This window comes from Eublepharis macularius, chromosome 4, assembly GCF_028583425.1.
Source record: "Eublepharis macularius isolate TG4126 chromosome 4, MPM_Emac_v1.0, whole genome shotgun sequence".
NCBI lineage: Eukaryota > Metazoa > Chordata > Lepidosauria > Squamata > Eublepharidae > Eublepharis > Eublepharis macularius.
This window is the reverse complement of record NC_072793.1, coordinates 143,713,787-143,731,300: the sequence shown is the minus strand read 5'-3', so window position 1 is coordinate 143,731,300 and position 17,514 is coordinate 143,713,787. Positions and strand designations below refer to the sequence as shown.

The following is a 17,514-nucleotide window of genomic DNA, read 5'->3' as shown; positions in this document are numbered from 1 at the left end:
ATACTATGTAAACTACTGAGTGGGCATTAAGTTGTCTCGAAGGGTGGTATATAAACCAAATGTTATTATTGTTGTTGTTATTATACTTGGTCGTTTGAGAAGGTACCTGAACAAAGTCACCTGAGTAAACTTAGCAGTGATGGGATAAGAGAACAGGTCTGCTTATGGTTTAAAAACTGGTTAAACTACAGAAAGCAAAGAGTACAACTACATGGACACAATGGAGGGAAGTGAGCAGCGGAGTCCCACAAGTATCTGTATTGAGACCAGTGCTATTTAATTTGTTCCCAAATACTTTGGAATAGGGGGTGAGCAGTGTAGTAGCCAAGACTGTACATGATTCCAAATTATTTGGGATGGCTGAAAACCAAGGCAGATTTTGAAGAAATACAGGAGGAAGTACAGGATAAGTGGACAACAATGTGGCCAATGAAGTTCAATATGGGTAAGTATAAGGTGATACATATTGGAAAAAAAGATCTTAACATAATGATGGTGTCTGAACTGGATGAAACAGAAAGAGATTTTGGAATTGTAGTGAAAAGCTCAATGAAAATGTCATCCCAGTGTTAGGAATTATTAGGAAAGGGACTGGAAATAAAACAGTCAATATTATAATGCCCCTCTATAGATGTATGATGTGGCCTCATTTGGAATGCTGCGTGCAGTTCAGGCAATCACATCTCAAAAAGGATACTGCAGAGCTGGAAAAATGTCAAAGGAGGGCAACTAAGAAGATTGGGGGTGGGTTTGGTGTACCTTCCCTATGAGGAAAGACTGTAGAGCCTGGAACATTCCAGTCTAGAATAATGTTTTTCCCCCATGGAGGAAACCCTAAATTAATTTTTCAAATCCTGAGGAATTCCTACCAATGAAAATGTTTATAAGCCAGAAAAGTTGATGGTGGAGAGCACAATTCAGTAACTGCTAAATTATGTTATGCTCTTATTTGGCAATGGCTTTCCCCTTCCTTCACCAGACAGGAAACATAGGCAGGCTAATAACTATTCCTTCTCTGTAAGATTTCTTTAAGCACCTGGGAACAGGAATACAGGCTTAGGGATACCCCTGCCTCCAACTGTTCTCCTTTTGCTTTCCTGGCTGCTGGGGAGAAGGTGTGGGGAGGCTGGCTGGAGCACGTGGTGAAGTGGCATGTATGTGATTTACAAGATCCTGATTATGTCACTTTTAGTTTAAACTAGAAGCGATAGGATCTCAGCAGGTCCAATCATTTAGGAATCGACACAAAACAGTGTTTTCATTATGTTCTGGGCTGATTCCTAAAGAATTGGCCCTGTTGAGACTAGTTTAAACTGGAAGTGGCATCACTGGGAACGTGCATGAAAAAGGAGAAGTGGCATTCCTTGCTTCTCCAGTTTCAAGGAGGGGGAGGAGACCTGTCAACCCTGTGCAGGTGAGGAGGGGTGAGACCTTTAAAAAGTCAGCTGTTGGGACTGGGAAAAAAGATACTGATGAAATTGCTTATAAACTGCCCTGAGGGCATGGAGGGATATAAATATAATTTAATAAATAAAAGAAGCCACAGTTTTGCAGAATCTACAGCTTCCTTTAAACTGTATGCAAACTTCCCAGAAATCATTGGATGGGTGAAGAAATAGGTTCTTTTAGAAATCTAGGTATCTAGGAGCAGGGGTCTCCAACTCTGCTGAGGATGTGACACTTGTAATTTTTAGAAAAGGTAGCAGGCGACAACACAAAAAGGCTGTCATGGGAGGCTGGACCAATCACAAAATGCCTGCCATGAGAGGCAATAAGAAAATGCTGGGAGCATGCACACCACCTATTCTCCTACAATGTCAGCTGCTTATTTTGGAATGGGAACTCCCTGTAGATCCCATGGCGAAGACTCCCAGAGTCTTCTACTCCAATAAAGGGGGCAAAGCAGAATTGCTTATTTGCTTTGGAAAATAGGCAGAAGTAAGTAGGCACCAAGAAACTTATCAACAATCACAATGGCCTCCACAGGCACCACACCGGGGATCACTTGTCTACAGCCATCCTTCCAAAGAAGCTGTATGGATTCCAATGAGACCAAGTTATTTAAAGAGGCTGGACAGACTCTTCCAAACTTCTATAGGTGGTGCAAAAGCTCACACATTTCTGGTGCCACTTTCCTTCTCTCCTAGCCCCTCAGTCCTATCACAATTCCTTGTTTAGTTATACTTGTTCAACCCCCCCCATCCCCATCTGACCCCCCCATCATCTGACCCCCCCATCCCCATCTGACCTCTGCTAGATAATCATGAAAGCTACCTGTTATACTGAAGAATAGGCTGCAAATTTAAGAAAACAAATCTTATGAATTCATCAACTCGAAAGGTAAATAGTTGTGGTAAAAAAAGGTGTTTTTTTAATAAAGGACAAACGGTATTATTTAGACACCAGTGACGGCTGAAAAATGAGCAAAGAGTAGAAATATTTAACGATAACTTCCTTCAGGATTCTGATCACTGTCTGAGATGTCTTGTAAATGGAAAGCCACGAGAGCTCCAATTCACATACACACAACATAATGGCATTGATGTTCCCTTGCCATTATTTTAGTTTCAGTGCATTGGACAGCAGTGATTCGTTGGACAGAAGTAAACAAGCTTAAGAAAAGTGACATGAATAAGAAATGCTTATTCCATATTCATAAAACAGTCTGTATTTGGACTGAGGCATGGCTGTAGAAGAAAACAAATTAAGCTTGTCATCAATTATTCCATTTATATGAGCTAACAGATGCCAATAGCCAACATTTTACTGTGCCGAAGAAATGTCAGTCAATATAAGCTCCTCTCAGTATGACAAGTAAACAGTTATTAATAATCAGAGGGTATTATTGACTGTATTTTAAAATATTGCAAGGAGAAGCTTCTGTTAGTAAGAGAAACCATATTTTCCCACTGCTTTTAAATCTATTTTTAGAAAATCGAGCTATTGGCTTGGATCCCATAGTGTTTCCACTGACAAATGTTTTCCATTGGAAGAGCTCACCTTTTTCACCTGCCCCTTCTTCCTGCAACCCAATGTGTAGCTCTTCAGGGATGTATGGGGGGTTGGGCTGCTGTGGGTGGCGGCAGGAGACTGTTTCTCTCCTTCTCAAGACTTCTGACACGTGTTTTTCCCGTGTTAGGAGGAGATGCAGTGTTATAACAACAACAACAACAACAACAACAACAACAACAACATTCAATTTATATACCACCCTTCAGAATGACTTAACACCTACTCAGAGCGGTTTACAAAGTATGTTGTTATTACCCCCACAACAACAATCACCCTGTGAGGTGGGTGGGGCTGAGAGAGCTCCTAGAAGCTGTGACTGACTCAAGGTCACCCAGCTGGCTTCAAGTGGAGGATTGGGGAATCAAACCTGGTTTTCCAGATTAGAGTTCTGCGTTCTCAACCACTACACCAAACTGGCTCTCAGCTGGGAAGCGTAGTTTTAAATAACAGAGCCAGAGGGCTCCTGAGGAGATGGATTCTCTCACAACCCTCCACCACCTCTGGAATGCCTGACTGTCTCCCATTCTGGAGCCTTTGCCCTACTGAAGTTTTAAGCAGGGCTTTTTTTCAGCTGGAACGCGGTGGAACGGGGTTCCGGAGCCTCTGGAAAATGGTCACATGGCTGGTGGCCCCGCCCCCTGATCTCCAGACAGAGGGGAGTTTAGATTGCCCGGTGGCGCAGAAGGCAATCTAAACTCCCCTCTGTCTGGAGATCAGGGGGTGGGGCCACCAGCCATATGACCATTTTCTCCAAGGGCAACCCACTGAGTTCCACCATCTCTTTTCCCAGAAAATAACTCTGGTTTTAAGCAGTGAGGGTGGCAGGGCAAAGGCTCCAGAAGGGGAGACAGTCCCAAAGGCAGCGGACGGCTGTGAGAGAATCTGTCCCCTCTGGAGTGATCTCCACTGGCGCTGTCTTTTAAAACTATGCTTCCTGGCTAACATTGTGTCTCCCGACACTTGATGAACATGTGCCCAGATATCTCATATAGACAGACTCTCATACTATAATAATGGAAATCCTTCTGTCAGTGGAAATGTTCTGTGGGATCCATCCCATTGTGTGTTCTCTAACAATAACAGGAGGAAGTAACATGGCAATCTTTGAAAGGTATGAACATAAATAACCCTCGACATGAGGAAAAAGATTTCTGGTCATGTTAGATGAGGAGCGGAAGGAAAACATGTCTGAAGAAAAGAAGCATATTACTCATTTGCTGTCTTTATAGCCATTTTGATGTTTACAATGTCTGATCTTGTAGTTCTCACAAATATAACCTACATGTAAATAAGAAATTAGTATTTTTTTTAAAAAAGAACTGCTGTTAATTCAGGTTCTGTTTAAGATTACTTTTTACTTTCTGCTTTTAAAACAATCGTCATATATTTGGGGATCTGTTTTTCTGTTGACAATCTTCTTGCATCTCTCTTGCTGACAGTATTCTCACATTTCCTCATTGGAAAAAATAGCCTGCCTGGGTCCATTTAGCAAATCTCTCAGCAGCTTTGAAAAATCCCTGCCTGCTCATGCCTCTAAACCTTCTCAAATCCTGGAGAACAGACTATGCTTTGACAATAAGAGTGGCAAGTAACAATACGCAAAAACAACCTAAATGAAATATTTTCTTTTAAGGGGAAGATTCTAGCATTTTTTAAAAAATGTGCTGCAATTGATCACAGCCTAGCATTGTGGAAAAGAGATGCTGAGCATTTCCAGCACTTGGCTATGATCAACTGCTATATGCACATACAATTCAAGAGTCAGTGGGGTGGTTCAGCCACTGCGTTCAGCAAAGTTTGAAGCATTCTTCTGCAAGAACTGCTTAAGCTGGAGGAAAGCTCCTGGGCTGGAGAAAGGCTTCAAACTTTGTTGATCACAATGGCTGGATCCACACCAGTATGACAGTGCAGTTAAACAGCAGGACTAGGGGAATCCTAGAGCCAAACTACAAGTGACGCCTGACACAGGTTGGACACTTGTCAGCTTCCCTCAAGTTTTGATGGGAAATGTAGGCATCCTGGTCTTGCAGCTGTAATGGAGAGCCAAGCTGCAAGACCAGAATGCCTACATTTCCCATCAAAACTTGAGGGAAGCTGACAAGTGTCCAACCTGTGTCAGGCGTCACTTGTAGCTTGGCTCTCAGTTTTAAATCCCCAATGTATCATGAAGCCTGCTGTGTGACTTCGGGCTAGTCGCCCTTTGTCAGTCTAACCTACCTCACAGGATTGTTGTGAGGATAAAACTGAAAGATACATCCTTTGAGCTTCTTCGGAAGAAGGATGGGGTAAATATGAAAGAGACAGTTAAGTCTACAAGCAAATGCTTTGCAAGCATAACTGCATAACATGTGATGAAGTCATATGCAAATTTATGTGACCCTCCTGTTCACAAGAGATCACAGAAATTGCCCATGAAATAAGAAGCATATAATCTCTAATGCTCCACCCTCCAGGCCTACAGAGGAGCCCTAGTAGATCAGTTTCCAAACCTGTCCAGAGAAACATAAGTAACGTCAAAGAGACAGGCTTCCTCATTCAGACTTCCTTTTAATGTTTTTAGAAACATATCCAGAAAAACAAGGCAACTTTTCAATTCAGAGATGCAATTAGCACCTCCTCCCCTCTCTTCTTCAGTGAATGGCAGCATTTTTGCTTAGCCATAGAAAAATTCCCCCCGGGTGGAAATGCAAATTGAAAGCTCTCCTGGCCCTTTAAAGAGCGGGAATGGGAGATTCATGCTGAGCAGCTGTGATGGTTCAAATGTGAGCTGGGAAGCAACAGGAGTCCTTTCTCATGGCCCTTAGGGCTCAGAGAGACAGCTGTAACAACACCCCAGGTCTCCTTTTGACCCGGAGGTGGTTTATTTTATGTATGTATGTATGTATGTATGTATGTATGTATGTATGTATGTCATTTATAGTCTGTCTTTCTCAATGAGACTCAAAGTGGATTACACAGGGTGAGATTAGTACAATCAGTATCGAGGACATTTCCATATAGTGTCAAGGACATTTCCATAAACAATGTCATAGGATTTTACAAAGACACAGCATTAGTAAGGATCCAATACTGGGTTGAAGAATTGCTGAAACAGAACATAATCAAATCTAGGACTGACATTAGACGACATGAAGCACATGTATGGGATTATATATTTAAAGCAACAGATAATATGTAAGGCAACATAATGGTGAAGTCTATGGTCCCTAACGCATTGCGAAACATCAGAGACCCCCTCCCTACAATACCACCCTCCTATCTTAGTAAAAAGCCTTTTTGAATAATTCAGTTTTGCATTGTTTGTGGAAAGCCAGGAGTGTGGGGGCTCTCCTGACCTCCTCAGGCAGGCCGTTCCACAGGGTAGGGGCCACCATAGAAAAAGACTGTTTATGGGCTGTTGTTGATTTCACCCACGTGCAGGATGGCACTTGCAAGAGACTCTGTTCAGATGAGCAAGGCTGCTGTGGAGGGACATAGGGAGGGAGGTGGTCGCATAGATAAGTTGGGCTAGGGTGTGAGCATGGTAAATGATAGGTAGCCAATGCAGTGACTGTAGGATGGGAGTAATGTTCATGCTTCTGCTCGCTCCTGCTAACAGTCAAGCTGCTGCATTTTGCACCAATTGGAGCCTCCTAGTTAACTTAGATGGGAGACCAACGTATAGTGCATTACAATAGTCAAGTTTTGATGTTACCATAGCATGGATCCAGGTGGCCAGGTTGGCTGTGTCGAGATAAAAAGCCATCTTCCAGGCTAGAGTGAGATTGTAGAAAGCATTTTTTTGCAGCTGCCTTAACTTTTTCTAGTAGTAACACTGGATCCAGTATAACCCTAAGCTCTTAACCGAGTCTGCAAGGGTCAGACGAACTCCATCGAAAGGGGGGAGTACAATTAGGTTGCTAATGATCATCTCTCCCAGCCTTTAAAGGAATTACCTGGCTCTTCAGTGATACAAACAAATGGTGGGGAGGGGAAGATGAATGGGGGTAGTGAAGAGAGAAGAGCAGGCAGCTTTTAAAGTAGCCTTGCAAATAAAATCTCAATCATTACATCCTAGTAGTTTGCATTTGTCCTTAAATAACACGGCAGGAAAGGTAATTTTGAAGAAAGGCAATTTGTAATTCTTCTGAAACCTTGCATGGTTGATGCATGCCTGCCTTACCACCTACAACATATCCTTGGAAATCCCAATTTAACTCCCCTCCCATCCCTCATAATTTAGTGCTGAAAGTGAAAGCTCTTCCTCTGATGAAATTATTTCTCTGATGGCCTGCGAATACAGAATACAGAAGCAGCTTCACCCACGGCCGTAGCAGCAGAGCCAAGAGGGCAGAAGCTTAAAATCAGTCACACAGTGTGGCCAAGGGACCAGTCACTCAAAAGCGCTAATTTAAAGGAAACTGCAGCAGAAAACAAACTTAGCAAACAATAGTACAGAGGGACCCAGTCAAAGAACAGAGGTTAATAACTTTAAGAAAAGGATGATGGCAATAATTTCTGCCTGATTTGAAATCTACAGTGGACAAAGCCTGAGGCACCAATTGTACCTACATGTCAAGGCCTGACATTCCTATTAGCAAGGTACCCAAGGGCAGACAGGGTGTTTAGCAGGGCCACATTTTACAAGGGAGGAAATGGAGGGGAAAAACGAGTCCAGTTCACCCAATGGGACATTTTAAAGCAGACACATTCAGAAAAGCAGCAGGAAACAAGCAAGAGCAAGAACTGAGAAAGTAAAAAATATATGAACAAAGAAAAGGGTGGAAGGGAAAAAATTCAGACAGATGCTTTCTGTCTCTGAGAAAACAGCAGTTCTTTCACAGAGGAGAAAAAAAACCCTGAAATAAAACAGCAAAACCAAAGGAGTAGATGAGAAATAAAAATGATGCAGGTTAGAACAAAAAAAACAAAACACCAACACACAACAGGACACCGTAGAATGCTTATTCATACCATCAGCTTTGATTACTTTTGCTACAGAAAGACTAGCTGTTGGATCTAAGTGTATTTTGAGGGTGTGTTTACCAATACGGGTGGAAAAACTTCAGACTTCCAGCTGCCCCTGGTGACTGGCATTCGGGCAGCTCAAGAGGCAAGAAAGGTGTACTTCTGTCCACTTTGCTTAGACTGTGAAACCGAAACTGAAGTACAATCAAATCAGAATGCTAGGAACAAGCTTTGTGTTATATTGTATATTGTGTTATATTGAGATGAATGACCTAAGGAGATGTCCTAAGGGATAACTTCAGAAGGAGGTGATTTGTTACAATAAGATCCCAAACAAGGCTACAGCTGTGATGGCCTTAAATATGGATGTTCAGCTAGTTTAATGTGATTTGGATTAACAATCTGAAGCAGATGGGACTGTGCCCCAAGATGTTTATCCACATAGCCAGTGTACCCCAAAGGCAACCTAAGGGAACCGATCTCTTTTTCTGGCTTGAGGTATGAGTCTTTACAATAAAGGTGAGAAAGTAAGTGACTGAAAAAAGATTAAATGGATGAGGTGCGCAATGATCACAGCTGCAGAACACTGGTGCATTAAATACTCTTTTCACAGTTCATGTTTTAAGTACATTCTTGGCTTCATGAAGGCAATGTACAATTGCATTAGGAAATCTTCTATGCAAAGACAACAGGCTTTACCTTGGGATCGGCAGTGAGCAATTTGAATGCTTGATATACTTGTGCTTCCTTCACGCCTCCACCTAGATCCAGGAAATTGGCAGGCTTTCCACCATTAAGGGAAATTATATCACAGGTTGCCATAGCAAGCCCAGCGCCATTGACTGTAATTAAGAGAGTTAGAGGTTTGAATTTAGAAAAGGCAAAATACAGACTTCTGCAAGATAAATGTAGTTTAAATGTGCCCCTTCTAAGCAAAGGGACTGCGCACCCCACAGCAAATTATACTTCTACAAATGCCACGGATTTTGATGCAACATTCCTCTAGTAGAATGTGCTTCAGCAGGCATCATAAGGGATTAAGCCACCAAATGTTGTTGCTGTGCAACCTCTACCTATTTTGGTAGAGCTTGGTTTGTGTATAAACCCAGCCTCTTTCTTTCTTTCTTTCTTTCTTTCTTTCTTTCTTTCTTTCTTTCTTTCTTTCTTTCTTTCTTTCTTTCTTTCTTTCTTTCTTTCTTTCTTTCTTTCTTTCTTTCTTTCTTTCTTTCTTTCTTTCTTTCTTTCTTTCTTTCTTTCTTTCTTTCTTTGCTTCTTGCCTCTTCCCACCTCACACCAGGAAAGACATTTTTCCCTATTATCTCTGTAGTCAGGCAGATCTAAGGGGTAGTAAATTCTGATGTTGCAACAAACCTCTGTTTCTGCAATCCAGGTTATAAACCACAATTTTAAATCCTGGTTTGAGGGTGTTGTAGGATCACCTGAATTCAGACATTATAACTAATTGGGATTTAGTTTATAAACCTTCAGTTTATAAATGATATTTTATAGTGATATCTGCCTATAGAGCAAGAAGATGCAAATGAAGACTTGGTGACTACATTTTTTGAACTGTATCAATAGAGTAAACATGTACCTTCACTTTGAAATAGGATTACAGACATACAGTGAGGACTACACAAAAAAATAAATCATTCTAAATACTGGGCATAATTTAAAATAAAAAAACATCATTAAATATTCCTGTGGATGCAGCAAAGCTTTGGAGACTACATATTACTTGTAGCTAATACAAAATAGTAAAGAATCCAGTAGCACCTTTAAGACTAACCAACTTTATTGTAGCATAAGCTTTTGAGAGCCACAGCTCTCTTCGTCAGATGCATCTAACACAGCTAACTCCTCTGTAGCTAATACAGTGCCTGTTTATATGATAAATTTAATAGTGCCAGCCTACTAAGCTTAAGGAACAATCCTAAGCAGATCTACTTGGATGTTAAGTCCCATCCTACTCAATGGTAATTACTAGCAAAAAAATGTTCTTGGGATTGTTGCATTAGCATATGTAATTTTAATTGATCTTATTATTCTCAAGTTCTCTTATTTTTATCTCCCAAATTGTATATACTTTTTCAGGGAAGTAAGGACAAATCCGATTCTTAAATCAGGAGAGACCCAATATAAAGTTTCCTTCACTTGATTGCTTAATTCCCTTGGAAGTTTTATAGACCATGTCTAATTTCAGTAACCTTGGCATATATCTAACTCTCTGTTGCAAAACATTTTTAAAAACAATTCTGCTTTTAACTGTATTTCCTGTTGGTATTGTTTTGATGACCAGGTTTTAAATTTTTATTTTAGAAAAATTGCTGGCATCCTTGCTACATTAAATGCTGTCAGCATGGAAAGTACATTAGATCATCTGGGGGAGATGGAAGAAAATGGTTCGGTACATTAAAATGAGTGCTTCTATACAAAGGAAGCTTCTTAAAACATACACACACACTCACGGAGCAATTCCATACAGATTTTGCTTATTTATTTAGTGTATTTTTATCCTGTCCTTCTTTTAATGAGCTCAGAGTAGCACACATGGTTGTCCCTTCTTTTTCATTTTTTTCCTCAGACCGATCACTAGGCTGAGGTGGCGGGGGGTGGGGGGTGGGCAAAGTCAGCAAGCAAGATTCATCATAACTGGGGATTTGAATCAAGGTCTCCCAGGTCAAGTTTGATCAAACCACTAAACAACAAGGGATGCTTTAGGCCTATAATGTGATGCCCCTATTGGTTTAATCCGCTACAAATCTTGCTAATGTTAATTCAAGGAAGATAAAAAGCATGGTACTGAAGCTATAGATTGGTTCTACCATAACCTTAATATCTAGAGTTATCAATTCCAGGTTGAGACATTCCTGGAGATTGGAGGTATATCCTAGGGAGGGCAGGGTTTGAAAAGGGGAGGGACTTCAGCAGGGTATAATGGCATAGAGTCCACACTCTATGTCTGCACCCATTTTCTCCAGAGGAAATGATCTCTCTAGTCTGGAGATCAGTTGTACTTCTGGGAGATCTCCAGGCTGAACCTGGAGGTTGGCAACCCTGACAGTATCCTGGAATTAATCAGGAAGCACCCAGATTGATGTACAATGAGCAGCCAAAAGTTATACTGTTTTCCTACATGGGCAATGTTATCCTGTATTACATGTTTTTTAAAATCAAAAAGTCAAATGGCTCCAAAGGATAATATTTCCCACTTCCTTCTTCAGCCAGTAGCCCCCTTTGGCCCTCAAAAAGTTACTCCTGAGCATTCACAAAGGGGTCTGCAGCAGAAATTACTGTCCCTTTTTCCATGAATGAAAGTATCCTTCTGCTCAAAGAATGGGAAGTTTCTATTTAACCTTAAAAAAAAAAGAATGCAGACAAATTCCAGTTTATTTTGTGTAAACCACCTTCAGCCCCCGCAAGAAAGGTGGACAACAAATAGATAAAGACGAAGAAATCAAAACATTTAAAAATTGTACCCCAAGGCGGGGGGGGGGGGCAAAAGAGCAATCCAGCCAAGGCTGCGGGAGACCAGCTACACAGCCTCACACTCCTCTGTGCTTGAGGCACTGTAAGTACACCTGCTTCCCAGACTCTGCTGCTGTTAAGAGAATAGAACCCTAGCCAGGGCTAAAAAGACGAGCTGCTCAGCCCTAAAACAACTTTTTGTCTGGGCAGAAAAGACTGTGACTTACTTGATCCCTGGTCATGTAAGATTTTTTAAGCGCGGTATATTATACAGTAGTGTTTGTTTAGAGTCAGTTTACTCTAAGCCTTGCGTTCTGCTTGTGGGAGAAAGGCAAGGTCAAAATATTTTAAAATAAAAACAAAATAAATACATTTCTACCTACAAGAATTCTGTGAAGGAAGATGGGAGGGGACTTGTAGCATGTGACACAAGTTCTGTATCTAGTAATCTGTACTGAAATCTAATAACACATCTGCACAGGGGTCATTTTGTAGGAAAAGAGCTGGAGGGACTCATTAGCATACGCCATGCCTCTTGCCATCACCAGAAGTGTGTAATTAGTATAACTGATTTGCATATGCCACACCCCCGGACATCACCTATTCAGGGCCGAAATTAGGCCCAAAATGGCAAAAAGGGGCTGAAAATGGCTGAAAAGGGGCCCAAAATGGTCAGGATCGAGCCACTGCTGAGCAGGAGAGTGATCCACCACCCATCAGAGGTCCGATCCAGGCTGTTTCGGCCCCAATCCAGGCCAAAATGGGCCCAAAATGGCAGAGAGTCAGGTGGGTGGGGCCACCTGACATGTGACCTCTTTGGGGAACTGCTGGAACTGCGTTCCTGTGCGTTCCCCCTCGAAATGAGCCCTGCATCTGCAAAGTAAAGTCAGTAAGAGCACCCCTTGACCAAGACAGGTCATGGAACTGCTGTATGGACAGAGGGATGTTGGAATCACTACATCGAAGAAACTGCTCCTTGCACGCTACTTCCAAGCTGTGGGGAAAATTCAGGAGTGGTCACTAACAGAGCTTCTGGAGTATCTGAAAGACTGGGTACCCTAATGCCTGCAAAATCCCTCTGAAGCCCTTCGGAATTTCCATCACTGTACAGAAGGCATTTCTTTTAACCGCTTAAGAAATTTATGCAGAAAGTGGCACTGAAAACATTAATTTAAATTCAAATGCATAGTTCTATGAAATATGATTGTTTGGAATGAATGAAATGTAATGCCTACACTGGGGAAATGTTGTCTCCCACTCTAAAATAGTAAGCATCTGAATGAAAACTTGAATATACAAACAAGACCAATACATTAGTCTGACATTATCATACAGAAGAGAAAAATATTTTTAAAAATCATTTAAGCAAAATTTTGCCCAAAACACCAAATAGTGTTGTGCTTTTTCAAGCCATAGTTAAAAGCAGCTGTGGTGCTGTGGTTAAAGTTTTTAACTCCCCACTCAACCTTAATGCTCAGTCAGGGATATTAATATTAAGCCACTCACCCTACCCTATATTAGACTGTTGTTGAGAGAACAAAATGGGTGGTGGTGGTGGAGGAGGAACCGTGTACGGTCCCTGGAGCTCCTTAGAGGAAGAGTTTGTTTAAAATGGATGGACAGGTAAGTATTTATTTATTATTTATTATATTGGATATTTAGCCCGTCTTCCCCACAAGCGGGCTCAGGACAGGTTACAACTAGAACAAACAATACACAATAAATACAACAAAGCACAATTAAAACACAATTACAGTCTCAACATGGGGTCTAATTAGCTTAAAATGCAGCAAGTGTAATTAACTGCACAGTAAAGACACAAACTGTTGAATACTCCTAAATAACACTCCACCTATATGACTTACAGGTTCACACTTACAGGTTCTAAAGACAGGTCCACACATTCCCCAACATACTGACTATATATGCAACTGAGTCCTGGGCTCATGCCCTTCACCCCAAATATGCCAGTGTGGTATGACTAGGAATCCACACACAAACGCCAGTGCACATTTATGCATGATTGCCTGTCTGCACATTACATAAAGGATTTACTCTATCATCTTCGTCTGCATCTTACAATCATTTGAAGTCTAACATCTACACCAGATTGCACTGTACAATCCATTAGGGCACTTTTGTGGCTCCTGAGAACTGCAAACCTCCGTTTAAAAAATCTTGCCAACAAGACTGCAGATCTAAATTTGTACTATGACCATCACCCATCACTAGGAATCAGGCCAAAAGAAGTTCACTGGGGGACAATTTCAGAAATAAAAATTTAGTATAAACAACATGTCTACCAACTGTTGTTAGCATGCTTATGGAAACAATGTGCCCATGATACTGATGGCATGGAACTTAAATGTGAAAGTCAGACTTGACCTTCAAATTTTAATATGACTTGCCCTACGGTATGTTAAACTGTAAGCCATTTAATTATGGAGAACAAGATTCACAGAGTCACATTTTTTTCTTTTGAATGGCAAATATCACAGTTCTCATCAGATTCAAAAGACGTCTTACAGTTAGACGGACAAACAGACTGTTTCCTTGAGCATGCAGCACAATACCGTAATGCTGATCTTTGAATCAGTCTGGATCTAAATATTAAAACTTTTTTGCTCACCAAAACATGCAATATTTCCATCCAGGCCTATGTACTTCAAGTCATATTGGGCAGCTTCATTTTCTATAGGTTCATTCTCAGATTTGTCATCCATGGCAAATATGTCTTTTTGCCTGAACTCAGCATTGTCATCAAAGTTTATTTTGGCATCAAAGCATACAACTAAATGAGAAAGAAATGAAATTAGTACATTACAAATTACAGTTCAAAAATCTGAAAGGAGCTTGCAATGTTTAAATTGCAACCAACACGATTCCTGGGACGGAGAATGTATATTCCTATATTCTATGAACTCAATGTTAGGTTTTTGGGTGAATTATATGGAAGCAGGATTTAGAATTGCAAACACAAAAAAATTATTGGCCATGAGACTAGTAGATTTCAGAGTCTGCACAGGATTTGCAGTGCTTTGAAACCTATACACAATGAAAGTAACAACATAAAACGAAAAACCAAACAGAACATTCTTCATTTTGCATCAATAACTGCTGTCAGAATATTAAAGCAATGAAGTTAACATCCTCTATTCAAATGTAAATCCTTAACTGTTGCAGTAACTGATTTACATTAGATAATTATCAATGCAATCCCAAGAAAACATTCCTGGGAGTAAACTCCATTGAAAAGACCAGAGTAGGCTTCTGAGTAAACCTGCTTACGATTGTTCTCGTAAGCAGATTTACTTAGAGGAATGCACTGTTAGTATATGTACTAGGCAAAACCCATGGATTCAAGTAGAAGAAATTTATACATGTCCTTAGCTTTTCCACTGAAACCAATGTGATTTTAAAAAGGCTGGTTCATGCCCTTTATTGGTAAAGTAAAAAGCACAGCAGAATCGATTGGGGCCAAAAATTAACGAGTATCTAGAGGAATTCTCAAGCAATGCAGCAAGACTAATAACATTATACAAGAATTGTTAATGTTATTATGGTAATATGATTGCATAGTTGCCTCTATTATCCACCTTGCTCAAATTTTATTATAGGTACTTGAGTGTCACTTTGAGGATCTGTTTATGTACTGGCAGAATATAATCTATGCAATAAAGTTATTGCATGATATTTATGCATGACCTGGATGATCCAGGTAGCCTGATCTCATTAGATCTCAGAAGTTAAGGTCAACCCTGGTCAGTATTTTGATGAAAGACTACCAAAGAAGGACAGGGTTGTTACAGAGAGGCAGGCAATAGCAAACCACCTCTGAATGCCTCTTGCCTTGAGAACCCTATGGGGTCTCTGTAAGTCAGCCGATTTTTATTTTATTTTATTAAATTTATATTCCACTCTCCCCACAAGCAGGCTCAGAGCAGATCACAAAATACAATAAATATTATCAAAACATGGTAGCATAAATTAAAATATTAATCAGTAAAATAATCCATTAAAATAGCCATGCACATATTGCACAATCCATTAGGCACTAACAAATCTATGTGTCAGGGTGGCCAGCTACCAGATGAATACACTTGACAGGGCGCCTGCATGCACACTCAAACACAAAATATTTATATAAGTGACAATAAGGATTTGGTTTCTACTTCAACATACTCAAACAGCAATACATGGAATTAAAACTAAACAAAAAGAGCCATATTAGCACATTTCTATTTCCACATACCCCACTCCTAACAGAAAATGGCTGTTTTCTTTCAATGGTACTATAATTTTACACAACAATGGACTTGCTCTTTGTAGCTCATCGTCACCACCATGGAAGACGAGGAAAACTGTTCATTTATTCGTTTATACTCCATTTTTCTGCCCAAAGGTAACCCAAGTGACTTACATCATTCTTCCTTCTTCTATTTTATCCCCCTTATCACCGTCTGAAGTAGGAGAGCAAGATTCAAGTCCAGTAGCACCTTAAATACCATTAAGCTTTCCAGGGTGTAAGCTTTTGAGAGACAAAGCTCCCTGATAGAGAGAGCTTGACTCTCTTGATAGCTTATATCGTGAAGATCTTGTTGATCTTTAAGGTGCTATGGGATTTGAATCTTGCTCTTCTACTGCAGACTAACACGGCTAACCACCTGAAAATACATGTGAGGTAAGTGAGGCTGAAAGAGAGAAGTTCCCAAGGATACCCAGCAAGCTTCCATCACACGAGGATTCAAATCTAGGATTCTCAGATCCTAGTCTGACACTAACCACTGCATCATGTGGGCTGTCATGTTGAGCATAATATGATTCTCAGGGGGGAAATAATACACTTCTTCCCTCTGAACAACCATCTGACCACGTTCCAGTGCCTGCATCAGTAGCCAGGGTGTCAGGACATGTGATGTACGTGAACGGAAAGGTGGCATTGTGCAGTTGCTTGGGAAATGGTTGCCATCTACTTGGCTCTATCCTTGTGACAACAAGCCAATTGAAAACTCTTTGGGTGGTGGGGGGGTGGGGAAATCTCCCCCCCCCCAATATTCATAGAGGATGCTTGTAATTAGTGACCTAAACACAAATCAAGCAGAAAAGGATTCACCCGCCGGTATTTTAAGATTCTTTTCCCCTGTAGAAAGTTCTATAAAAACGGATGCTTGTTCATTTTTAGGAAGCAAAGCCCAGCTTTGTTATTTACAATGGAATTTAACAGCTTATTTTTCAACTATGAGTTGTTTTATAATGGTTTTATTGATTCTGTTTTGATTATGGATTTTAATGCGTTTATGTGCCATGTCTTAAATTTTACAAGCTGCCTAGAGTGCACTGCTGACAGGCAGGATATTTCACACAAAACAAAATAAACAAAAATCTCTAAAGACCAAACCTAACAAATGAGACTGACATATATCCTCACTATCTCCAAAGGATATTCTAGAAGTGACATAATGGAACTTTCAGATGAAGCATACATTTCTGTTAATGTTAAATTAAGGATTATACCATGTACACAGGAGACTCATAAAACCAATTTCACTGCAAAGCTTTATTTTGCTTATTTAACACACACAAATATCGTACAGAGTGAAAATGAACATAGCCTTTAGGGGAATGACTATTTTCTCTCCTTAAATTTACCAGAGACTGAATCTGGTTGAGATTAGCACAGACAGGACTGGCATCTGGCAATTTGAAATCTCCAAGTAAATGAGGGATTCCATCCCTAAAACAGTCTGAGGAGGTCAACAAAACAAAACATCCCCAAACTCTTCTGCTTGTCTAAGAGCCAAGCTACAAGTGACGAATTACACTTGCTTGGCAAGTGAACAGACTCACGTGTATTCCTCCCTGTTCACTTGCCATTCACTTGCGCTCCACAGTGGAGCGCAAGTGAATGGCAAGTGAACAGAGAGGAATACACATGAGTCTGTTCACTTGCCAGACAAGTGTAATTCGTCACTTGTAGCTTAGCTCTAACTGGCATCCTACAATCACTTGTCATTCTTCCGGTTGTGACTGGGTTCTTCTTTAAGCACTCCTTTTGCATGGCTTGATAGTCTCAGAGTAACCAGCAGG

General features: G+C 40.6%; 1 protein-coding gene across 2 annotated transcripts in view; it reads right to left on the bottom strand.

Annotated features, from left to right (window-relative positions):
- Positions 1-17,514, bottom strand: part of SUCLG2 (succinate-CoA ligase GDP-forming subunit beta) — a 275,276-nt gene that overhangs the window by 89,666 nt on the left and 168,096 nt on the right. For both annotated transcript variants that reach the window (XM_054978337.1, XM_054978338.1), the window contains exons 8-9: positions 14,057-14,218; positions 8,659-8,801 (exon numbers count right to left, since the gene is read on the bottom strand). In XM_054978337.1, coding sequence (XP_054834312.1) covers positions 8,659-8,801; positions 14,057-14,218 — 305 coding nt within the window. The remainder of the gene's footprint in view (positions 1-8,658; positions 8,802-14,056; positions 14,219-17,514) is intronic.